The 25,884-nt window shown below is 43.7% G+C and overlaps 1 protein-coding gene across 1 annotated transcript in view; it reads left to right on the forward strand.

The window, feature by feature from the left end:
* LOC125465267 (hemicentin-1-like) overlaps positions 1-25,884 on the forward strand; it is a 434,244-nt gene that overhangs the window by 356,710 nt on the left and 51,650 nt on the right. The window contains exons 74-81 of the mRNA XM_048558547.2: positions 94-221; positions 2,444-2,600; positions 3,778-3,899; positions 18,199-18,363; positions 19,508-19,615; positions 20,638-20,775; positions 23,181-23,309; positions 23,495-23,764. Of these exons, the coding sequence (XP_048414504.2) occupies positions 94-221; positions 2,444-2,600; positions 3,778-3,899; positions 18,199-18,363; positions 19,508-19,615; positions 20,638-20,775; positions 23,181-23,309; positions 23,495-23,764 (1,217 nt within the window). The remainder of the gene's footprint in view (positions 1-93; positions 222-2,443; positions 2,601-3,777; positions 3,900-18,198; positions 18,364-19,507; positions 19,616-20,637; positions 20,776-23,180; positions 23,310-23,494; positions 23,765-25,884) is intronic.

Raw genomic sequence — 25,884 nt, forward strand, 5'->3', positions numbered from 1 at the left:
TGTTGGATTGAATAGTCCTTTTCATCAAGGTACATTTTATATGGTTATGTTTCTCCCCTGCACTGTCATTGAGCATTGTTGATTTTTTTGCAGGTTTAACTTTCTTTCTGAGGGATCTCTACAGATCAACTCAGTCCAGGATTCAGATGCTGGCCACTATCTTTGCACAGCATCAAATGCAGTTGGAACAGATCATCATAAGATCGAACTACAGGTCTTGGGTATGTTGACTTTAACACCAAAGCCGTCAGGGGCCTTTTGAGGAATTAAATTTTCCTTTCGGATATGACTCTATAAAAATACGGCATATTTTATGACCAAATCAGTAGGACACAGAGAAATAAGAGGGAAGTCCACAGCCAGCAATAGAAAGGAACTTCCATGTTATTGATTGTATATTAATTGTATTTAATTGAATGAAAGTTAAAAGATATACACTTCTAGTATGTAACTTCTTAATGCCTATTATAAATATGTGGAAGATTAGTTCCTATTCTGTCCTTTCCTCCATCACAAGATCAGAAGTGGACATATTCGCTGATGATTGCACAATGCTCAGCTTCATTCGCAACTCCTCAGATATGGACACAGTTAATGTCCAGAGGCAACAATATATAGACAGCATCCAGACTTGGACTGATAAGTGGCACAAATGGTATTTGCCACTTAAGTTTCAGGCAGTGACCATTTCCAACTGAATCTAACCATTGTCCCATGACGTTCATTGGCATTACCATTGCTGAATCCGCCATTATCAACGTCCTGTGGTTACCAATGACCAGAAACTAAACTGGACCAGCTGTGTAAATATTGTAACTACAAGAAAATGTCAGAAGCTAGGAAATCTGCAGTAAGTTACCCACTTACCTCATTGGTCTCTTGCCATGCTCTACAACATACAGGTTAGGAGTGTGATGGAATACTCCCCACCTGCCTGAATGGGTGCGTCTCATGAAGTTTGACACCATCCAGAACAAAGCAGCTTTCTTGATTCCCAACTAATCCACAACCTTTAGCATTCACTGCCTTCATCACTGGCATTCTGTGACAGCAGACCATGCCAATTACAAGATGCACAGCAATAACTTGCCAAAGCACCTTTGATAGCACCTTCAAAACTCAAGGCCTCTGCCAGCTAGAACAGGATTTCTCAAAGTGGACATCAGAACTCCAAGTGGGATTGCAAGTTGAAATTTACAAAGAACTGTGGATGCTGGAGATTGAAACAGAAATTGCTGGCGAAACAGAGCAGGTCTGACAGCATCTTTGGGAAGAAAGAATTAACTTATTGAACCCAGTGACTTGTTATCAGAACTGATAGCAGCTAGGAAAGACTAATATTCATGCTGAAGATGAGGTTGGGAGAGGGGTGTAGGGAGAGATGAGCAGATAAATGGAGATGGTGCTCAGACACTGGGAGATATGAAAGGTGTAATTAAATAAGGGGATCACAAATGGCTGGCCAGGATTGAATAGATGCTAAATAAGTAATAACAAGAGCTGAGAGTAGCAGAGAATGGATAGTCTATGCTGAAAGCAAACTATATAATGAGATAACAAGAGTGGGTGCAAATGAGTTGGCTGTGCTAAAAGCACCCCATGTCATTACAGGATTTGGTTTAGAGGAGTGGGTAAAAGTACAGATGGATGGAATCAGGCTCTAAAGTTATTGAGTCCCAGAGGCTGCACGATCCCAAGCAGAAAATTAGCTGCTGTTCTTTGAGCTTGCGCTGTGGCTCACTGGAACTCTGTAGCAGGCTTGCAACAGAAATGTTGACATGGGAGCACAGTGGTATGTTGAAGTGGGAGGCAACTGGAAGCTCTGGGTCAATTTTATGGACAGATATAAGCATTCTACAAAGTGATCACCCGGTCTGTGTTTTGTCTCCCTAATGTAGGGGAGACAGCAATGTGAACGAAGAATAGACTAGATTGAATGAAATACCTCGTCTACAATATTCAAACCTTGACATGAGATCACAGTGGGAAAGGACTTGAGAAACACTGACTTGGAAGAAAAGCAGCAGATGTCAGGAAAAATAACTGTCTACAAGTTTTCCTCAAAATCACACACACCATCCTGACTTGGATTATATCACTTTCTTTCATTTGGTCAAAATCCAAAAACTGACTCCTAACAGTATTTATCAGTGCCCTTACACCTCAAAGACCAAAGGTTTTTCAAGAAGGCAGCGCACCACTGCCTTCTGCAGTGCAGGCTTAAATGCTGGCCTAGCTGACAATGCCCAGATCCCATGAATAAACTAAAGTAATAAAAACTGACTTTCTGGAATGTTAATACTTGACTTGGGAGAGTGAATTTATTTCATGAAAGGGAAGTAATCCTGTATTCTCTCCAAGTTTTCCAATGAAAGAAAACATCTGAATAAAAACTCTTGTCTCATTTGTGTCCCATTTTTCATGAATTTTCTTTCTTTATTAGGTGCGCCCATCATCAGTCCTGCTCCAACTAACATCACCGCTGTGGCAAATGCTCAAGCAGAATTGAGCTGTGAGGCTTCTGGAGCCCCAAAACCTGAGGTGATCTGGAAGAAAAATGGTAAACCACTGAACTTTAACATGCAACAGAACATGTACAGGTAACACCGAGGGACTGAGTGGAAAAATGCTATTGCTTGAAAGACTGTGTTAATAAGCAGTAAGAACGTTGATTTGAATAACTGGGAAGTGGTGAGTCAGCTGTACTGACATTTTCCTCTGGGGGCTGCGAATGAATCTTGCCCAGATTGTTGTGGTAAAAATCTTTTCACTGACTCATACAAAAAATAGGTTGGATGAAAGTTGTGAGAGTCTAAGTCAATAGTGAGAAAGCACAACAAGAAACAATATGCATTTCAGAAAATGCATAGCAAGATTAATAATCTCAATCAAGAAAATAAGACTTTTGGACATGGATACGGGAATAGACATAAAATCTATCAGGACAAAACAAGACCATTCAGCATACTGTTACTGTGCTGGATCTTTGAAGGAACATTATAATTCGTCATGTGTGGTTAGGTTGTGGAACTCCCCAACTCAGGAAGAGATTGCGGTAGAAAACCATGACTCTTTTGTAAAAGAGACTAACCAGATAAGCACACTAGAGGAAAGGAAATAAAAAGATAAGCTGAACGTTTGAGCTGAGGGAGAAAGAACAGTGCAAAAACTCTTGTAGCATATCAACATTAGCACAGACTGAGAGAGTCAAATGGCCTATTTCTGTGCTATAAGTTTTATGTAATTCTATGTGACATTGGAGCAGTAGGAGACAATTATGAAAGACTGAGATCGACAAATGGAGTAAGCCCACTCAAAAATTACGTGACGAAAGCACTAAACAATACAACACTATGTGGTGGCTAATGCATCAGATTCTATGTGCGGTAATAGTTCCATCCTTCTATTTGAGTTAAATTTGGGACATTCCACATTAAAACTGAAAGGACGTAGCAATCCTATAGAAACTACTGCAAAGTAAACCATTTTGGTGTAGCATCCCTGTACAAGTGCTTCCCAATTTGCCCCCACACTACAGGATGCTCCGAGGGAAATGATATAATTGAATACAGCTACAGCTGTAATGTGTGGATTTATATAATGTTTGAGAACATTAGCAAGATCATTTCATTAGTTATTCGAACTTTGAACAATTTAGGCTCCCCCATGCTTCAAAATCTAGAAAGCTGTCGGACAACCTTAGCCTGTTTAGTTCTATTTAGTCATCACCTGCTAATTGTTGACACAAGCCTTCACGTGATCGTTATCTTCCCTCAGGTTGTTACCTTCAGGATCGCTGGTGATCATTTTGGCCACCGCTCAGGATACAGCACTGTATGAATGTGTAGCATCTAATGAGGCGGGTGACTCCCACAGGCTTATCCAATTCACGGTCCATGGTGAGACTTCCTTAACCCAAATACTAATCATTTGACAAGTGACATGGTGACTGATATAATGCAGTCTTAAGAATAGGTCAGTGTGGTTGAAGGAAAAGTTGTCAAAGACATCTGGGAGATAGGGTGGGCATGTGGACTTTGGTCTTATACTAAAAGTAAAGACCAGTACAATGAGGCTGCAAGAACTGTTTCCAAGTTGCCATTTTTCCCCTCCATGACTCCATGAAAATGCTTCTTCCTGTGTGAATGAAAGGTTAGTTCAGAAGGACTCTCATATGGATTCTTTGTCCTCTGTCCCTGATTTTCAATGTGTTCGTGTCTGTTTTCTCTGTTTTATTCTCCTCTTTTCTTGGCACAAGTCTTTCATAGGGGGAAGAGACAGAAGATCTCAATCTCTGCACACTGATTTCTTCTCATCTGATTTTTTGCAGTAATTTGTCTTTCCCTTGATGTCTTAAGATCTGTTAATGACACACATTGCCGTAGCAATTCATGTATATATACATTTGTACGATTTTTCTTGCGGTTTAGCCCTTTGGCATCTGCACATTGGGGCCAGTTTTTTTGGTGCAATAATCCAATAAAGAACAACACCATAAAGCACAGGAACAGGCCATTTGGCCCACCAAGACTGCATTGACACATGATGCCTTAATAAACTAAAAACCTTTTACCTTCATAGAGTCTGTATCCCTGTATTCCTTGCCTAATCATGTATTTGTCAAGATGTCTCTTAAACAAACGTTGCCTCCTCTGGCAACACGTTCCAGGCACTTACCACCCTCTAAAAAACCTGACTCTCACTTCTCCTTTAAAAACTTAACCCCTTTTATCTTAAACCCATATCCCCAACTAATTGACATTTCTACCCTGGGAAAAAGACTGACTATTCATATTATCCATGTTTCTCATAATTCTCTAAACTTCTATCTGGTCGTCCATCATACTTTGACATTCAGTTGAAAATAAATCAAGTTTGACTGATCTCTCATCATAGTTAATACCTTTCAAACCAGGCAACAGCCTTAAAACCATTTCTGTACCCTCTTAAGAGTAGGGTGCAGGTGTCTGGCACAGAGCCTGTCCCTCTTGCACAGAAGGGAAGGAGGGATAGGAAGAGAGTGATAGTCATTGGGGACTCAATAGTTAGAGGAACTGATAGAAGGTTTGCCGGGAACGAAAGACACTCACGGTTGGTGTGTTGCCTCCCAGGTGCCAGGGTCCGTGATGTCTCGGACCATGTCTTTGGGGTCCTGAAGGGAGAGGGTGACCAGCCCCAAGTCGTGGTCCACATAGGCACCAACGACATAGGTAGAAAGAGGGATAGGGATGTCAGGCAGGATTTCAGGGAGCTAGGGTGGAAGCTGAGAGCTAGAACAAACAGAGTGGTTATCTCTGGTTTGTTACCCATGCCACATGATAGCGAGGCAAAGGACAGGGAGAGATTTCAGCTGAACACTTGGCTGCAGAGATGGTGCAGGAGAGAGGCCTTCAGGTACATGGACAATTGGGGCTCATTCTGGGGAAGGTGGGACCTCTACAAACAGGACGGTTTCCACTTGAACCAGAGGGGCACTAATATCCTGGGTGGGAAATTCGCTGGTGCTATTTGGGTGGATTTAAACTAGCTCAAAAGGGGGATCGGAAACTGAGGTGTAGTCCTAGTACACAGGAAGATGAGCGTAGGGAGGACATGGACAGGACCTCACTGTCACAGGACTGTGCTGGCAGACAGCAAGCTGGATTGAAGTGTGCCTACTTTATCATCAGGAGTATCCGGAATAGGTTAGGTGAGCTTGCAGCTTGGATAGGTATCTGGGACTTCGATGTTGTGGCCATTTCGGAGACATGGATAGAGCAGGGTCAGGAATGGATGTTGCAGGTTCCAGGATTTAGATCTTTCATTAAGGTCAGGGAAGATGGTAAAAGAGGGGGAGGTGTGGCTTTCTTGGTCAAGGACAGTATGACGGTGGCTGAAAGAACTTTTGATGAGGACTCGTCTACTGAGGTGGTATGGGCTGAGGTTGCCGAGGAAGGTTTATCGACTGAGTCAGTATGGGTGGAAGTTAGGAACAGCAAGGGAGCAGTCACCTCACTGGGGGTTTTCTACAGACCCCCAAATAGCAGTAGGGAGATCGAAGAACTCATAGGCCGGCAGATTGTTGAAAAGTGCAAACGTAGCAGTGTTGTTGTTATGGGTGACTTCAACTCTCCCAATATAGATTGGAACCTTCTTAGTGCAGATGGTTTGGATGGAGCCGTTTTTGTCAGGTGTGTTCAGGAGGGTTTCCTTACTCAGTATATGGACAGGCGGACAAGGGGGGACGCTATTTTGGATTTGGTGCTCGGCAATGAGCCAGGACAGGTGTCAGATCTCGTGGTGGGAGAACACTTTGGCGAAAGTGACCACAACAGCCTCACATTCACCATAGCCATGGAAAGGGAAAGGAGCAGTTACCAGGGGAAGATATTTAACTGGGGAAAAGGAAACTATGATGCTATCAGGCAGGAGTTGGGAAGTACAGGTTGGGAGCAATTATTCCACAGAAAGGGCACAACAGACATGTGGAGACCATTTAAGGAGCAGTTGTTGCGAGTGATGTATAAATGTGTTCCTCTGAGACAGGTAAGAAGAGGTAAGATTGAGGAGCCTTGGATGACAGGAACAGAGGTGCTTCTCATCAAAAAGAAAAAGGCAGCGTTCGTAAGATGGAAGAAGCAAGGGACTAGCACAGCTTTAGAGGATTACAGGCTTGCTCAGAAGGAGCTCAAAAGTGGACTGAGGAGGGCCAGGAGGGGACACGAAAAAGCTTGTTAGGAACGATTAGGGAGAACCTGAAGGCATTTTACTCATACGTGAGGAATGAGAGAATGATCAGGGAGAAGGTAGGGCTGATCAGGGATAGCGTAGGGAGCTTGTGCGTGGAATCTGAGCAGATAGGGGAAGCCCTAAATGAGTTTTTTGCTTCGGTTTTCACTAAGGAAAGGGACCTGGTTGTGAATGAAAACTTTGAGGAGCAGGAAAACAGGCTTGAACAGATCAAGATTGAGGAAGTTGATGTACTGGAAATTTTGGCAAACATTAAGATTGATAAGTCCCCAGGGCCAGACTAGATTTATCCTAGGTTGCTCCGGGAAGCGAGAAAGGAGGTTGCTAAGCCACTGGCGAAGATCTTTGCTTCCTCACTCTCCATGGGAGTCGTACTGGAAGACTGGAGGGAGGCAAATGTTGTTTGTCTTTTCAAGAAAGGGAATAGGGAAATCCTTGGAAATTACAGACCAGTCAGTTTTACATCTGTGGTCAGCAAGGTTTTGGAAAGAATTCTGAGGGATAGGATTTATGACTATTTGGAAAAGCATAGCGTGATTAAAGGGAATCAGCATGGGTTTGTGAGGGGTAGGTCATGCCTTTCCATTCTTATTGAGTTCTTTGAGGAAGTCATGAGACACGTTGACAAGGGTCGAACAGTGGATGTGGTGTACGTGGACTTCAGCAAGGCATTTGATAAGGTTCCCCACGGCAGGCTCATTCATAAAGTCAGGAGGTATGGGATACAGGGTGATTTGGCTGTCTGGATTCAGAATTGGTTGGCTGACAGGAGGCAGAGTGGTTGTAGATGGTAAGTATTCTGCCTGGAGGTCAGTGCTGAGTGGTGTCCCACAGGGCTCTGTTCTTGGGCCTCTGTTCTTTGTAGTTTTTATAAATGACTTGGATGAGGAGGTTGAGGGGTGGGTTAGTATGTTTGCTGATGACACAAAGGTTAGAGGTGCCGTTGACAGTATCGCGGGCTATTACAGGCTTCAGCGAGACATTGACGGAATGCAGAGCTGGGCTGATAAATGGCAGATGGAGTTCAACCTGAATAAATGCGAAGTGATGCATTTTGGAAGGTCAAACTTAAATGCTGAATATAGGATTAAAGGCAGGATTCTCGGCAGTGTGGAGGAACAGCAGGATCTTGGTGTTCAAGTGCATAGCTCCCTCAAAGTTGCCAGCCAAGTGGATAAGGTTGTTAAGAAAGCATATGGTGTTTTGGCTTTCATTAACAGGGAGATCGAGTTTAAGGGCCGCAAGGTTATGCTGCAGCTTTACAAAACATAGGAAAGATGTGGAGGCTTTGGAGAGGGTGCAAAGGAGATTTACCAGGATGCTGCCTGAACTGGAGGGCTTGTCTTACGAGGAGAGGTTGACTGAGCTCGGACTTTTCACTCTGGAGAGAAGGAGGAAGAGATGTGACCTGATTGAGGTGTACAAGGTAATGAGCGGCATGGATAGAGTCGATAGCCAGAGACTTTTCCCCAGGGCAGGATTGACTGCACGAGGGGTCATAGTTTTAAGGTGTTAGGAGGAAGGTATAGAGGAGACGTCAGAGGGAGATTCTTCACCCAGAGAGTTGTGAGCGCATGGAATACTTTGCCAGTGGAAGTCGTGGAAGCAGAGTCATTAGTGACATTTAAGCGACTGCTGGACATGCACATGGACAGCAATGAATTGAGGGGAATGTAGGTTAGGTTATTTTATTTTTGGATTAGGATTATTCCACGGCACAACATCATGGGCCGAAGGGCCTGTATTGTGCTGTACTTTTCTATGTAAACCTTCACATCCATCTGATGGTGTGGTGACCAGAAGTGTACGCAACATTGCAAATGTGGCCAGCTAAAGTTCCACACATCTGCAACACAACTTGTCAACTTTTATACTGTGCCCAGACCAATGAAGGCAAGCATGTCATATGCCTTCTTCACCACTTGTGTTGCCACTTTCAGGGACCTGTGTGCCTAAATTCCTCTGTAAGTTGAAGCTGATGTTTCTATGTGTTCTGCCATTTACTGTATACTTAACTCTTGCATTATATCTCCTGAAATGCATCACTTCACATTTGTCTGAAATAAATTCCATCTACTATTTTTCTGCCCAAGTTTCCAGTCTATCTATATTCAGCTATATGCTTGTTCATTTTTCCCCATTATACGCAGATCCCCAACTTTTGTGTCATCTGCAAACTTACTGATCAGGCCACCTACATTCTCCTCCAAATCACTTATATATTGAAAATAAGTTCAGAGGCCAGGTCCAGTCACCAAGTTACCCTTTATTTACTAGTGCACAGTACACTGGCTGTGGCCAGCCAGCCTGGAGTCAGTCTGCAACTGAAGAGATTCTAATCTCCTGTTTGTTTTCTCTTAACCCCAAGACTATTGCCATACAGCAGTAGTGCATACCATCTCTATCACCCTTGTCTGTGCGCAGGTGAGAGACACAGTAAAAAACAAGGTGCGCAAATAACTTTATTAATATACCACCATTGGGAAAGAAACATCCATGTGACCAAAGATTCAGTATCAAGCAGAGCCCCAGGGGCACAGCCTGCATGAAAGAAAAAGTAAAGGGGGAAAAGAATAAGGATTAAATCGAAATGGAATTGGAGGGCAAGGTAAGGCACTCCACACCCAGGACTGCCGACCTCTCCTGAAATGTACTGAGAGTAATGTGGAGGCTGCATGTTCCTTCTCTGGGGACCCCTGGGCACAAATGAAGCCATGGAAATGGGGCGTGCAATCAGCCATAATGACCCCCTCCATGGCCTGCTGCCAGGACGTATTAATGGCCAGCTTGGCCAGGCCCAGGAGCAGACCCACGAGTAGATCCACCAACCTGCTCATTCCCTGATGCAACAGGTACCCAAAGGTCAGGAGCATGGGTCTGAAGTGTAGCCAAAAACACAAAAAGCAGTCCTTAAGACAACTGAAAAAAAGTGCAAGTGCCCAGACCTAACATATACATTCGTCAGGGACTGCAGAGCAAACACTTGGGCTGGAAGTCCATGAACCACCATAATCTGCGGTTACACAGGACTGCTGCATGTAACATCTTCCACCTGAGATCCCCGAGAGAAACAGGGAGGACTCCCGCATAGCGAGCCACTCCCCTCCCCCACTGTCTTGATTATGTTGGTTAGCCAAGGCTTTCCTGATTGGGGTTGTTAACCTGGGACAATCAAGAACCTTTTAGCCAATGACATACACCTGGTTCAAATCACTACATCCCTTCCTCACTAAGTCTGGGCATGTAGGCTGGGCCTTTCTCTTGTGCTTCACTTGTTATGTTTTTGCCCCAAGTCCGGTTCCTCTGGCTTGGACTCAGATACAGGCGGTATGTACAGGATCATGGCCCATCTCGGGGAATGTCTCGGGAGAGTTTTCTCCTCTTCTCCTGGTGGCAATGGTATCGAGGTTGAATCCATTTTGACTCTGAATTTTCCTCAACACTAGATGGAGGGGAGCGTCAGCTGTTTTTGCCGGGCCTTCTGGCTGTTCTCAGGGGCCAGGTATGTTTTGTTCCTGCCCCATTTGTGAGGTAACAGCTTTCAGGTGATCCACGTGTTTGTTCAGGACAGTATCACCTACCCAAACCACGGGACCTGACCTTGAATCAACCTCGCCTCGTACCCATACAGGGCCCTTTCTATGGTTCCAGTACCAAACTTCATCCCCTGAGTTAAATTGTCTCTCTCGCTTCGAGAAGCCATATGGCCAACATTGGCATTACTGCTGCCATTTCATCCTCTAACCTCCATCCTACATCTGGAGATATCAGGTATAACTTAGTGTAGAGTCTTCTCCCCATCAACAACTCTGCCAGAACTATCAGTATTGTTACGTATGGATAATCAAACAGGAACCAGGTTAGTTTGGTATTGATTGACACAGTAGGCTGTTTCTTTAAGCCTGCCTTCAACATTTGGACCATTCTTTCCACTAGAGCATTGGACGAGTGATGGTATGGAGCTGTCCTTATGTGCCAAATATCATTGGACTTTAGGAAATATTCGTATTCCCTGTTGGTAAATGACGTTTCATGACCAATACTTCCAGGAGTTCATGTGTTGTGAATGATGCTTGCAGCCATAGTGACCAGGTAGATTGACACCATGGCATAGTCAACATGCAACTGAGTTTAAGGTTTACCCAGCCTTTCCCATGAATTTTGGGGTGCTACTGGTGGCAATTTCTGTCTTTGTTGGCACTCTGGCACTGCCCCACTAAAGCAGCAATGTCGAAATCCAACCCTTGCCACCAGACACAACTTCTTGCCAGCACCTTTATCTTGGAAACCCCTGGAAGACCCTGGTGGGGCTCGGCTAGTATTTGGCACCAACCTATTCTCGGGACAATCACCCTTGCTCCCCACAGTAATATGCGATCCTCTACAGTGATCTGGTCTCACTGGGTCCTAAAAGGATTTGATCCTGGTTGCAATGCCCTTCTGTTTCCCCATTGCCTCCGTCTGTTTCAGTTTTGCGAGGGCAGGATCTTTGTGTCCACGGTCGGATATTGTCTGCAATGGACTGGAGGACTTGTCTTATGAGGAGAGGTTGACTGAGCTCAGACTTTTCTCTCTGGAGAGAAGGAAGAAGAGAGGTGACCTGATTGAGGTGTACAAGGTAATGAGAGGCATGGATAGAGTCAATAGCCAGAGATTTTTCCCCAGGGCAGGATTGACTGCCACGAGGGGTCATAGTTTTAAGGTGTTAGGAGGAAGGTATAGAGGAGACGTCAGAGGGAGGTTCTTCACCTCAGAGAGTTGTGAGCGCATGGAATAGTTTGCCAGTGGTAGTCATGGAAGCGGAGTCATTAGTGACATTTAAGCGACTGCTGGACATGCACATGGACAGCAATGAATTGAGGGGAATGTAGGTTAGGTTATTTTATTTTTGGATTAGGATTATTCCACGGCACAACATCGTGGGCCGAAGGTCTGTACTGTGCTGTACTTTTCTATGTTCTATGTTCTATGACTGGACGGGAGTCCAGAAAGTTTAAAACCAAAACAGACTGCTCCAGGCGAGGCAGCACCAGTGGAGTATCTGCCAGTGGGAGACGGCTCAAGACACTTAGTTTCATGGTGTTCTAACTTGTACTTTAGGCACCGATATTATGGGTCCAACAGTGAATTCTCCCAGAGGCTGTGGGCGGCACCGTCTTGTCTTCCTTCAGTAGCCCTAGCAGGGGTTTGTGATCTGTTATTAACTCCCACCTGTAATGATACTGGTGGAACTTCCTCATACCAAAAACAGCCACTAAATCTTCTTTACCTGGGCATCATCCAAAGTCCAGGAAGCATACACTATTAGGTATTTGTCTCCATTTGGTAACCAGTGAACCATTACTACAGGGAGGCTTCGCATGTAGCACTACATCTCACTTCAGATCATAGTGGGCCAACACCTCAGATGGCAATAGCTGCTTTTTCACTTCGCTAAAGGCTGCTTCTTGGCTGCCCTTTTTCAGCAGCATGTGTAAGGGTGCCAAGACAGAGGCCAGGTTACATATGAATTTTTGGTAATAGTTCACAAATCCAAGGAAAGACCTAAGCTGTGGTATGGATATGGGAGCCAGCGCTCCTTTGATTGCCCTCACTTCCTCTTCCAACAGGTGTAATCTAATTTTGTCAACCCTGTAAGCCAAGTAGGTCAGTTGGGGCACCTGGAATCTGTCTCTCGAGAGAACCATTTAAGCACTGTGTCCAAGTTCTCCAAGTGCTCCCCGTTGGTCGTCCCTGTTATTGGATCAGATTAGATTCCCTACAATGTGGAAACAGGCCCTTCGGCCCAACAAGTCCACCCTGTCTCTTGGAGCATCCCACTCAGACCCATCCCCCTTTAACCCACACACCCCTGAATACTACAGGCAATTTAGCATGGCCGATCCACCTAGCCTGCACATCTTTGGACTGTGGGAGGAAACCGGAGCACCCGGAGGAAACCCATACAGACACGGGGAGAATGTGCAGACTCCGCACAGACAGTTGCCCGAGGCTGGGATCGAACCTGGGTCCCTGGTGCTGTGAGGCTGCAGTGCTAACCACTGAGCCACCATGCTGCCCCAAATTATTAGTATGTCATCCAGATAAATAGCAAAGTGGGATAGCCCTTGTAAAATGTTCTCCATGGACCACTGGAAAAGAGCGCAGGCTGATGATGCTCCAAATGGCAGTCTTGTATATTGATATAAACCCTTATGGATTTTAATTCTTGCATACTTCTGCAACTACTCATCCAGTTGCAATTGCAGGTAGGTGTGGCTCATGCCCAGCTTCATAAAGGACAGCTCTCCCACCAACTTTACGTACAAGTTCTCTATGCGAGGGTTCGGGTTTTTATCTGGCTGTGAGAAGCCGTTTACAGTTTGCTTAAAATCCCCACAAAGGTGAACTGAGCTGTCAGTCTTCATGACTGGTGCTGCCCATTTTGCAAGCTGCACTAGTTAGAGGATTCCTCCACAGTCCAGCCCTCTGATTTGCACCTCTACTTTTGTCTGCAAGGCAGGGCCTTGCAAATCTTGGAATTGTGTCCTGGTCTACATGTAAAGTGGCTTTGGCCCCTTTGACAGTCGCAAGCCCTTCTTGAAAAGTTCCTGGGTATTTCACTAGGACTTCACTGAGGCAGCCATTTTCTAATTGAAAAATGCTGAGCCAATCTAAGTGAATCTTTCTCAACTAATTCTGCTCCAGCAGACTGGGCCTGAGCCTCTTACTACCATCAGTGCACCAACTGCTTCTCATAGGAAATCAGGACCAAAATCATACCCTTAATCTGTAACGGTCCCCCAGTGTATTTTCTCAGTCTGGCTGAGGTCTTGCACAAACTTAAGGGTTGGAGTCCCGAGCAAATCTTGTTAAAGACAGATTCTGCAACTACGGGCAGCTGCTGGTATCGACCTCCATGGAAACTGGATGTCCATTTAAACAAACCTTAATTTTAATAGGCTCTAATTTGGTTGTCACGAAGCAATTTAATTGTTCCAAGTCACATGTAGGGGGACATTCCAGGGTGTGCACTCTCCTGAGTACCAGCCTACGAGTTTTCCTACTCAAATCAGGCCTAGTGGGACTCCTTTGCTGTCTTGAGTCTGATACCAGCAGCAACTAAAATGGCCCAGATCCTGAAAAACTGTTTAGCCACTTGGCTGAGGCTCAGTTTTGTTGTGGGGTTCTCCTGTGCGTTGGCCTAGGGTTCCTCTGCTCAGGATCTGCCCTGCATAAGGCTCTGTGAGTGCCTAACCTCAAGTGGTGTTCCCCAAGCTCATTCAGACAGTTGAGGGCATCCACTTGCATTGGGGTGCCATGTAGTTTCCATGCTCCACCTGCTGTATTTTCTAATGACAAGGCCAGCTACAGTGCCTGCTTAAAGTCCAGTGCGGCTTCAGCTAGTAGGCAGTTCTGCATGGTTGCGCCATTAATCCCGTATAGCAAACATTCTCTCAGCATCTCATTCAAGGTTAACCCAAAATCACATGCCTCTGCCAGTCATCGTAACTTCATCAAAAATCCCAAAACGGATTTCCATAGTTCTCTAACAGCTGAAGAAGACCCATAGCACCTCAGGATTAGAGGAGATTTGGGGTCGTAATATTCCTTGACCAACTCTGTCAACTCCTGGTAGGTTTTAGTATCTGGTGCCTCTGGGAAAGTTAAGCCTCTTTTAACTGAAAATGCTGCAGATCCACACGCAGTCAGAAGGATTACTTGGTTTTCATCTGCTCCAATGTCATTCTTTCCAATTACAGGGCCCAGTCTTTAACAGCAGGGTCAAATGAGTCAAGCTGTCCAAATGGAGGCATGATCCAGAAACATTTACCCCATCTCCAAGATGACAGTTGCAAGCAAATATTCTTCAGGCTCGACAGAACGCGGTGTCGAGCTGGCCAAGTAGTATCAGAGGAGCAGGAAAGCTGACGTTTCAGGCTAGGCCTCCAGTCATAAAAATTAGCCTTACACAGCTATTCTTTGTCTTCTAAGTCTAAGCCTGTTCTGTATTGATCTTACCAGCTCACCACGGATCTCATATGACTTCACCTTTCATACCAGCATGCCATGGGGGTCCTTGTGAAAGGCCTTGCTAAAGTCCATGTAGACACCATTTACCATCCTGTCCTCATCAATCATCTTTGTCACTTCCTCAGAAATTCAATCAAATTTGAGACACACAAGCTTCCCCACACAAATTCATGCTGCCTATCACTAATAAATACATTTTTGTTTCAAATGTGTATAGACCTTATCCCTAAGAACCTTCTCCAGTTATGTCCCTACCACTAACATAAGGCTCATTGGTGTATAATTTCCAAGATTGTCTCTCTTAGCCTTCTTTAACAAAGGATCAACATTGGCTATTCTCCACTCCTCTGAGCTAACTGACTGCCTGGAGAGAGATAAAGTACTTTCTTTTTGTAGTTGTAGTCTGCTGGGATTAGAGAATGGGATTGAGAGACCTGAGTTTGGTGACTAGAAGGTTAGGTTGTGTAGTCAGTTCCTGGATTGTTGATAAGTTTCGAAATGGCAGGAGAACTTGGCCTCATGGAATGTTCCTTCTGCAATATGCAAGAAATCAGTGGCACTTCCAGTGTCCATGCTGGTTACATATACATGAATATGTTCAGCTGCAGCTCCTGAAGTGTCACATGGAGCACATAAAGCTGCAGATGCATTCTCTGTGGAGTATCCATGAGGCTGAGAATGTCATGGATTGCGAGTGGTCACACCACCAGTCAAGAGCTACATAGACTGAGTTGGGTGACTGTCAGAAAGACAAGTAAGCATAGGAAGAGAGCGCAGGAGCCACTTGTGGCCAATTTCCTCTCACACAGGTATACCATTTTGGATACTGTTGTGGGGGATGACTTCGCAGGATAAAGCAGCAGCCAGATCAGTGGCATGACAACTGGTATTGTTGTACAGCAAGACACATTAAAGTATGGGCAAACAGTGGTGATTACAGAGTCTACGGACAGAGACACAGATGGGTGTGTCTGTTGCCACAACTGAGACTCCAGGGTGTTGTGTCACTTTCTGGGTGCCAGGATCAAGGATGTCTCTGAACAGGTATCGGATTTTCAAAACTGGGAGGATGAGCAATTAGAGGTTGTGGTCCATATTAGTATGAATGACTTGGCAGAAAAATAGATGAGCTCCTGCAAAGGGAGTTCAGAGAGTGAGGTAGGAAGTTGAAAAGCAACAACTTCTGAAGAAGGGTCTAGACCCGAAACATCAGCTTTCCTGCTCCTCTGATGCTGCTTGGCCTGCTGTGTTCATCCAGCTCTACACCTTGTTAACTCAAGTGTTGTAATCTCAGGATTGCTTCCTGTGCCACGTGCCAGTGAAACTAAGAATACAAAGATAGATTAGTTGAATACTTGGCTAAAAAGCTGGTGTTGGAGGGAGATCTTCAGGCATGTGGATCATTGGGATGTCTTTTGGGTTAGGTGGGATCAGGATAAGAAGGACTATTTGCGCCTCAAGTGGGGAGTCATCAATATCCTGGCAGGGAGGTTTGCTAGTGCCACTCGGGAGTGTTTAAACTAGTGTAGCAGGGGAGTAGGAACCAGAGCAGTAGGTCAGCAACTATAATGACTGAGGAGGAGTCAGATACAAAGGCCAGTAAGACTACAAGGAAGAACAGACAGAGCACGGTTACTGAATACATCTGGACTGGTGGTCTGAGGTGTAGTTGTTTTAATGTGATCAGTATGACAGGTAAAGCAGATGGACAGAGCATGGATTAATACATATGACCATGATGTTGTAGCTATTACAGAGAGGGTTGGTTGAGAGAGGGACGAAACTGGCAGCTTAATGTTCTGGGATTTAGAGATATCTCAGGTGGGATGGACAGTAATGTAAAAGAGGTGTGGAAGTTGCATTACTGATAAGGGAGAATAGCACAGCTGTACTGAGGGAGGACTTGTAGGACTCATCCAGTGAAGTCATATGGGTAGAGCTCATAAACAGGAAGGGTATGATCACTTTGAGGCTTCCAAACAGCCAATGGGTGGTAGAGGAACAGATATTTGGACAGATTATGGGAAAATGTAAGAACAAAAGGTTGTTGTGGTAGGTGATTTTAACTTCTCCTATATTGACTGGGGCTTGCTTAGTGGCAGGGGCTTAGATTGGTGGGGAGGATGGGAGTGGAAGAGTTTATTAGGTATGTCCAGCGCATTTTTTTTTGGAATGACATAGAAATAGTCCAACTAGAGAAGGAACCATACCAAACCTGCTACTCGGGAATGAGCCCAGTCAAGTGATCGAAGTTGCAGTGGTGGAGCATTTTGGGAACAGTGACCATAATTCTGCAAGTTTCAAGTTACCTATGGATAAGGACAAGATAGTCCTAGGTTGAAAGCATTAAATCGAGAGAAGGCTAACTATCACAATATTGGGCAGTAACTGGAGAATGTGGATTGGGATGACTGTTTGAGGGTAAATCCATATCTGGCATCTGGGTATCCTGCAAAGCTTGGTTGATTAGAGTTTAGGACTAACGTGTTCCTGTGAAAATGAAGGATAAGAATAGCAAGATTAGGGAACCTTGGATAACGAGAGGAATTGAGAGCTTAGTCAAAAAGTAAAAAGAGGCATATGTAAGGTTCAAGAACCTGAAGGCAGACAGAGGGCTAAACAGGCTATGGAATGTCTTTGGCAAACAGGATTAAGGAGAATCCCAAGGCAGTTTGTACATATATAAGGAGCAAGAAGGTAGCTAGGGAAAGCTAGGTTCCATCAAGGACATGGGAGAGAATTAATGTGTGAAACCAAAAGAAGTGGGTGATGTCCTTAATGAATACTTTGCATTGGTGTTAACAAAGGAGAAAGACAAGGTGGAAGGTGAGTCATCTGACTTCAACTCACTAAAATAGATTGTGGCATGGACCTGTCTTATGCGCCAATCATGCTTACCTTCTTAGCATTGGGATTCAAATGCTTACTCTCGCACATAAATGTGTAAGATCCTATGGTAGTATTTGAAGTTAAGCAGATAATATATTCCTGGTGTCCCTCGATCAACATAAGACTCTTAGACTATCTGTCTTATATTCCATTGTTGTTTGTGGTAAACTGGCTGTTTTTTTTTTCTATTTTGAAACAATGACTACAGTACATATCGGAAATATTTACTTTGCTACCATGGGGTCTGGGATCCCAGTATATAAAAGCAATATATAAGTTCCAGGTCTTCTTTTGAAGCTGAATGCCTTGTTTTAATGATAATGGGAACTGCAGATGCTGGAGAATCCAAGGTAATGAAATGTGAGGCTGGATGAACACAGCAGGCCCAGCAGCATCTCAGGAGCACAAAAGCTGACGTTTCGGGCCTAGACCCTTCATCAGAATGACAAAGGGCCTAGGCCCGAAACGTCAGAATTGTACTCCTGAGATGCTGCTGGGCCTGCTGTGTTCATCCAGCCTCACATTTCATTGCCATGTTTTAAGCTTTGTTATGTGTTTACATTTCAGTTCCGCCATCGATTGCTGACGACTCTCCAAATATTACTGTCACTAAAATGTCCTCGGTGGTGTTGTCATGTCACGTGACTGGAATCCCAGAACCTGCAGTGAGCTGGATGAAGAATGGAGCTCAAATGGGGAACCGAGGCCCAGGGTACAAAATCCTACCCACAGGTTTGTGCAAGATTGAATTTTAAATTAAAATTAATTTGTGTTCATTTTAGCATGAGTTTTTGATCAGATTACTCTGGTTATCTTTGTCTTTTGTTGAGTGATTTAATATTTTCACGTTGTGAGAACTGTCTCAAACTAAATTGCAGTCCCAAATGTTTTCGGTTGAAAAAATATGCAAGCTATGTTTGAATCTTATGCTGAATTATCCAACATCCGTCAAAGCAATGCAAGGTGGCAAAATATGATCTAGGTCTCAGTGACCTGTTTGGCCAATGAAAAAGCCTTTTTGGACCATTTATGAAATTGTTCAATGATCTTCCCTCAGCCTTCATAGCTGATGGCATTCTCCTTGGAAGAACTGCCACATAACAAATAGATCACTCACTGAGAGTCCCACTGCTCAACCAAAAGGATGAAATCTGCTCACAAATACGGCACTTATCAATCAACTTAGAACTGGTCACCTTCACCTGCTTCCACCTTCTCTTTTCTCAGAATCTGAAATGCACTGTCTAAGAATTTGGTAAGACAGGTTCAATCAAGTCTTTCAAAATGAAATTAGGTAATTTGAAGAGGAATGTTGTGCAGTGTTGAAAATAGGAGAAAAGTGCTTAGTGCCATGCATTTGTTCATTTGGAGAGAATGCATTCACAATGGGCTCAATGGCCTCCTTTTGCACTGTGACATTTCAATGAATTTTTTCACAACTCTGCAATTTTCCCTCTGAATTGCGTACAGTCAAAAAATCTGTCTTCAGTTTGTGGATATTCTGAGTCAATTGCAGAAGATTGAAACTCTAGATCATTCTGGTATGCCAGAAACAAATATGTACAAGCTTTAGTTGAGTTCTAGGGTCAGACATGGTGACTGCATTTTCCCCAATCTTTTCACTGTCATATGGTATGCACATGAGGGCGAAGATGTGCCATGAAGTTTGAGGTCTGAGATGGATTGAGGAGAGCTTCTAACTTATTCAACTCAAAATTGCATCAGATGTTCCCAGTTTGAATAGGTGCTGTCTGGCCTTCAACTTCTAGCTGCACATGTTTCAGGCAAGAATTGCACAGCTCATCATTTTTCACAAGGCTTTTGCTTCAAGTGTCTCAGTTATCAGGAACTGTTTCTAATCATTATGCATCTGCAGGAATTCTGGAAATCGCCACAGCAACCCTGAGTCATGCTGGCAGCTACATGTGTACAGCTCGCAATGTGGTAGGGACAGCACACAGACATGTAACACTGCTTGTACAAGGTAAAGTAACTCCGATTTCCATTCTTCTCCATCATTTGCACCTCCCTGGCAAACATTTAACCTCAGACAAAATTACTATCAGATGACATATTTAAAAGATAATTTTTGCATGGTTAAAAAAGAGTAATTGCCTAAATTGCCAACTTGTCCTTGCAGTTTCCACTTGTTAATAGGTTTTCTACATTCAGACTTTTCTCAACACTGAGCATTCTAAAATGGTTCCTTTTTTGTAGATTTCCTTGTTTATTAGATACAGTATATGCTGCATGATTTGAAGATGGAGGGTTACCAAAGACTCTTGGATCCCATCCAACGATTTTTGGTCCTGGCAAGCAAGAGGCAGAATTAAATGAGTGTAGTGATCTCAGGGTTGCTGGTCTGGTGGAGGGCAAGAGCAAGAGAAGGATAGAGGCCATGGAGAGATTTGACAATGAGCTTGAGATTTTGAAATTGAGGAATTGCCCAACTGGAGGCTTTGGTAATCCAGCAAGGACAGGATACTGAATGAATGGAACTTGCAGCATGTTAGATACTAAATAAAAACTGAAAGAACTGCTAATGCAGTTCAGGAGCAAAAACAGAAGTTGCTGGAAAAACTCAGCAGGGCTGGCAGCATCTGTGAAGAAACGATTAGAGTTAACATTTCGGGTTATGTTTTTCTTCATAGATGCTGCCCGACCTGCTGAGCTTTTCCAGCAATTTCTGCTTTTGTTGCTATGAGTTAGCCAAGTTTTGGATGAATTTTAAGTTTATGAACGGTGGAAGATAAGAGGACAGGCAGGAGAGTGTTAAAATAGTCAAGTTCAGAGTTGATACTTAATCGGTTCCTAAAGTGTTATTCATTGTATTTAATGTGTCTTTGCCACCTTGCTATGCATAGGAGTTTGTTGTACTTAATTCCTACATCACATCAGTGGCTACCTGAAATTGTGAAAGGTATGATGCAAATAAAAACTCTTTCTTTCTTCTTGTTTGGTAGTCGTATTTAACTGCAGAATTTTTGTTATCTTCTGCCTGCCCAGAACCTCCTGTTATTAAGCCCCTACCTGCCACTCTGGAAATTGTAGTAAATACAGATATTATCCTGCCCTGTGAGTCAACGGGCACACCAAGACCCAGTATTACCTGGCAGAAAGAGGGTGCCACCATCACAAACGCAGGTAAGGTGCAATGTCACAACAGCCAACTTGCTTGAGGTGCAAGGTATGTGTCATTTGTTAATGGAGACGGAGAGCATAATTTTGGTTATGGGTTGCTCACATTGTCATTGAACTTTTGATAGACAAGGGGTTTGAGGGTTATGGGTGTGTTGAGACGACAACCAGATCAATCATCATCTTACTAAATGGCATACTAGGCTTGAAGGCCCAAATGGCCTACTCCTGCTGCTATGTTGTGTTTTTATTCAAGTCAGATGAAACCTGATTTGTTTTGGAATGTTTAAAGAGACTGGGTGTTAATTTGAGTTGAGGCTGGCCTGAGATGTTATAAAGGGAGACTGGATCTCTAATAGGTAGCAAACCATTCTTCCAACACCATGAACCGGCTAAGTCCACCATAGACTGATTGGTCTGAGGTATGCCTGTAAGATTAAGAATCCTACATGAAGACGTCAGTGCATCGTAATCTATTTTCTAGAACATGAGTATTTGTATAAAATCAATATTAAATTGGTTTACTCAAGGGAAGAGATATAAAAGGACTCGTGATTGTGCAGATGTGTCATGGTTCACTCAGAATCTAAATCTCAGTGGCACCATGCACTTGTACATACACATGATACTCTGGAGCAATAGAGGCTCCATTGTTCTTTTCATGTTATAGTTGACCAGAAATCCCTTCTACTCTCACATGTGTTTGAAGTATTTGCAGGTTGATAGGATCCACCATCCTTGGCTGTTAAGTCCAGGTTCTGACTCAAAGGCAGTAATTCCACTCACTCTGCCAGAAGATAACCTACAAAGATGAAAAATCCCCAGCTCTATAGTAAAGGATTCTTGCATGAATTTGGGTGCATTTCTGAATAAGATAGAGGGACTGTCCAACATTTCACTGGGCTGTACCAGCAGGGAGTTGGAAGAGGGACAATTTGCTGTTTGCCAAAATGCCCTCAATTTGATAAAAATGTAAATACAAAAAGAGATACTAATAAACTTCTTAATGATTCTCTCTTGTTTCTGTCTTTCTGGCTTCCAAGACACATGTCAAAAAGACAGCCCTTCAGTGTAAAATTCCCCTCATGATAGACAATCAATTTTCAATTCCAATTCTTTCAGTAACCTGTGGATGGGAACGGACAGAAGTGTTGGAGAATGTCAAGCTGAGACACAGAAATAAAGTTTGCACTTTTATTATGAATAACTCTTGAAATTAGCCATTGTGCACACATTGTACCTTCAGGATATGCTCAGCTACAGCATTATGAGGTGGAGGTCTTGTGGTGCAGTGAGCAGCGACCTGCGTCTGAACCAAAAGCTGTGGATTTGAATCCCAATACAGGACCTTGGAAAGTGCATTTGTAACACAGTAAGCATGTTGAGTACCATGTAGCAAATGCAATGGCAGGTGGTAAGAGTGGGAAAGATTCCTGGCCAGTCATGTGATGGAAAGAATTTTGGAATCTCAACCATTGCTATTTGTAGCTCCAATCTACAATGTGTGCATTACTGGGGCAACTGTAACCACCACTGGCGCTATGAATTATGACATGAAAAAAAGAACTGTATGTCCTTAAGATGGCATTCTAACATCAAGATAGTTAGAAATTGGGAACACTTCACATTGCATTACCAAGCAAGGAAGGGAAGGAAAATGGAATGTTGTTTTTATACTGGATTCCCTTTGAATTAAATATGGGAAGGTCTTCTTAAAACTATCTGACGCATTAGCCAGACCACACCTGGCATAATATGAACAATTTTAGTCCATTTATCCAAGGAAAGATATACTGAGATTAGAAACAGGAGGTTTACTTGATTGATCTTGAGTATGGAATGATTTACATGAGGAGAAATTGAGTGAATTGGGCTTGTACTCATCAAGTTCAGAAGAACAATAGACAAACTTTTTGAAACATTTAAGATTCTTATGGGGGACTAGACAGGATAAATATAGAGAAGTTGGTTTCCCTTGTAGGAGAGTCTAGGTCTAGAGGGTATAATCTCAGAGAAAAGTATCCACCCAGTTAAGACAGAAGTGAATAGGATTTTCTCTTTCTGATGGTAGTCAGTCTGTAGAATTCTCTGCTACAGAGGGCTGTCAAAGCTGATTTGTGAAGAATACTCAAGGCTGAAACAGATTTTTTAATCTGTAAGGGAATGAGGCTTATTGATAAAAGGCAAAAAAAGTGCAGTTGAGGATTATTAGATCAGCTGTGGTCTCATTGAATGGCATTGCAGACCCAATGTGTCAAATGATCTTCTGTTCTACGTATAATAGTTTAATGATGAATGACTGTTCCCTGAAGAAGAGAGGTGAATGCTGTTTATTATATCCATGTTTCACTATGCCAGTCTACCACTGTGTGTGACCCTAGGTTTTAACTGACCATTAGTTTCTGTCCTAGGTTATTTATTACTCGCCAATGGAGCACTGGAGATCACTAGAGCCAAGGAGGAATATTCGGGGAATTACATGTGTATTGCCCAAAATGCAGCTGGCACTGCTGTAGGCAAGACAAAACTGGTGGTCCAAGGTAGAGTTCTGACGAGAGTTAATGCTTTGCAATTAATAATGTTAAAATCATTGAATTAACATACTTTAGGGACTGTTTGCTGTCTAAGATGAGCAGGGATGAGACACAGATTGACTGACTGTAAAATACAATCCACTTGTTATACCATGAATGATGAAACATATGTTTTCTCGCTTTTTACTCAGTTCCCCCAATTATCAAAGCTCACAGCAGGGAACATAAAGCCACCATTGACCATCCTGCAACTTTACCCTGCGAGGCAGAGGGCCGTCCAAAACCGGAGGTAACATGGGTGAAAGATGGCCACACCATTGCTAACCAGATGCGCCTGCACACGTTTGCAAATGGATCCCTACAGATTCTACCAGTCCAGCTTGCTGATGCAGGATGGTATACGTGTGTTGCCAGGAACAAAGCGGGGGTAGTCAGCCTGGACATGATTCTTGTGGTGCAGGGTGAGAGTGGAACCATCAACAATCCAACTTGCATTTACGTAGCACCTGTTAATATATAAAATGTGCTGTTAAAACAATATTTGAAACCCAGTTAATGCTGTAGAGTAATTTGAGTCACCTAGTGGCTATTTTTGTATACTTCTGTAAATGTCCAATAGCACTAATGCTTATCCATGTCCAGGGAAGGAAATCTGTCATCTTCACCTAATCAGGCCTACATGTGACTCCAGACCCACAGCAATATGGTCGACTGTCGATTGCCCTCTGAAATGACCTAACAAGCCACTCAGTTGTGTCAATTGCTCAAGTCTCAAAAAAGAAATGAAACCAGGTGGACCACCTAGCATTGACCTAGGCACCAAAAAGGCAACAACAGAAGCAGCCCTGTCAACCCTGCAAAATCCTCCTCTCTAACATTTTGGAGGGGCTAGTGCCAAAACTGGGAGAGCTGTCTCATAGATTAGTCAAGCAACAGTCTAACATAGTCATACTCACCTTAAAGTCAATGTCCCAGAAATCACTATCACCATCTTTGCATGTATTGTGTCACACTGGCAGGCCAGACCCAACAGAGGTAGTAGAATAATGGTATACAGTCAAGAGAAAGTTGACCTGGGATTCCTTAACATTGATTGTGAACCCCATGAAACCTAATGGCTTCAGGTTAAAAATGGGCAGGGAAATCTCCTGATGATTTTCACGTCCCATTCATCCTCAGCTGATGAATCAGTACTCCTCCATAACAAAAAGAGAAATTGCTGGAATAATTCAGCAGGTCCGGCAGCATCTGTGGAGATAAAGCAGAGTTAATGTTTTGGGCCTAGTATTCTGAATTGCTGAACAGCAATTTTTGTGTTTGTTTCTGATTTCCAGCATCCTTTGTTTTTTTTGTTCGGTATTCTTCCATGTTGAACATCACTTAATAGCAATGCTGATGCTGGCAAGGGTGCAAAATGCACTCTGGTTGGGGTATCTCACTGTCCACCATTAAGAGTGGCTTACAGCATCGCTGTTCATCAAGTTGATGGGTTCCTAAAAGACACAGCTGCCAGACTGGGTCTGCAGCATATAGTGTGGGAACTAACAAGAGGAAAAACCATGCTTGACCTCATGCTTACCAACCTCCCAGCTGCAGATGCACCTGTCCATGACGGTATTGATGAGTGACCACTGCACAGCCAAAGTTCTGCTGTCACATTGAAATTAACTTGTTTGTTGTGTGGCACAATCAGTGTGCTGAATGGGACAGACTCGGAACAGATCTAGCAATTCAAAACTGAACACCCATGAGGTAATATGGGCCATCAGCAGCAGAATTGTAATCCCACACAGTCTGCAACCTCATTGTCTGGCGTTTCCCCACTCGACCATTACCATCAAGCCAGGGGATCAATGTAAAATACAGGGGAGCATCCAGAAGAAGCACCAGGCATACCTAAAAATGAGATGTCAACCTGGTGACACAACCAAACAGGGCCACTTGCATGTCAAATAGCATAAGCAGCAAATGATAGACAGAGCTAAGTGATCGCACAACCAACAGATAAGATTTAAACTCTGCAGTCCTGTTATATCCAGATATAAACAGTGTCCTGGAGGAGGAGGCTCCAAAAATATCCCCATCTTCAATGATGGAAGAACCTGACATATCAGTACAAAAGACAAGTCTGAAACGTTTGCAGAAATCTTCCGCCAGAAGGGCATAGTGGATGATCCGTCACAACCTCTTCCAATGGTCTCCAGCCTTACAGATACCAGTCTTCAGCCAATTTGATTGGCTGCACGTGATATCATGAACAGCTAGAGACACTGGATACTGCAAAGGCTGTGGGCCCTGACAACATTCCAGCAATTGTTCTGAAGACTTGTGCTCCAGAACTTGCTGCTTCCCGAGCCAACTCTTCAAGTTCAGTTACAGCACTGGCATCTATCTGACAACATGGAAAGTTGCTCAGGTATGTCCTGTGCACAAAAGACAAGACAAATCCAACCCAGTCAATTACTGGACCATCATTCTACTCTCAATCATCAATAAAGTGATGGAAGGTGTCATCAACATGTGCTCAGCAAAATCCGCTCAGAGTCAGTTTAGGTTCCACAAGGGCCGTTCAGCTCCTGAC

Source organism: Stegostoma tigrinum, chromosome 29 (genome assembly GCF_030684315.1).
Source record: "Stegostoma tigrinum isolate sSteTig4 chromosome 29, sSteTig4.hap1, whole genome shotgun sequence".
Lineage (NCBI taxonomy): Eukaryota > Metazoa > Chordata > Chondrichthyes > Orectolobiformes > Stegostomatidae > Stegostoma > Stegostoma tigrinum.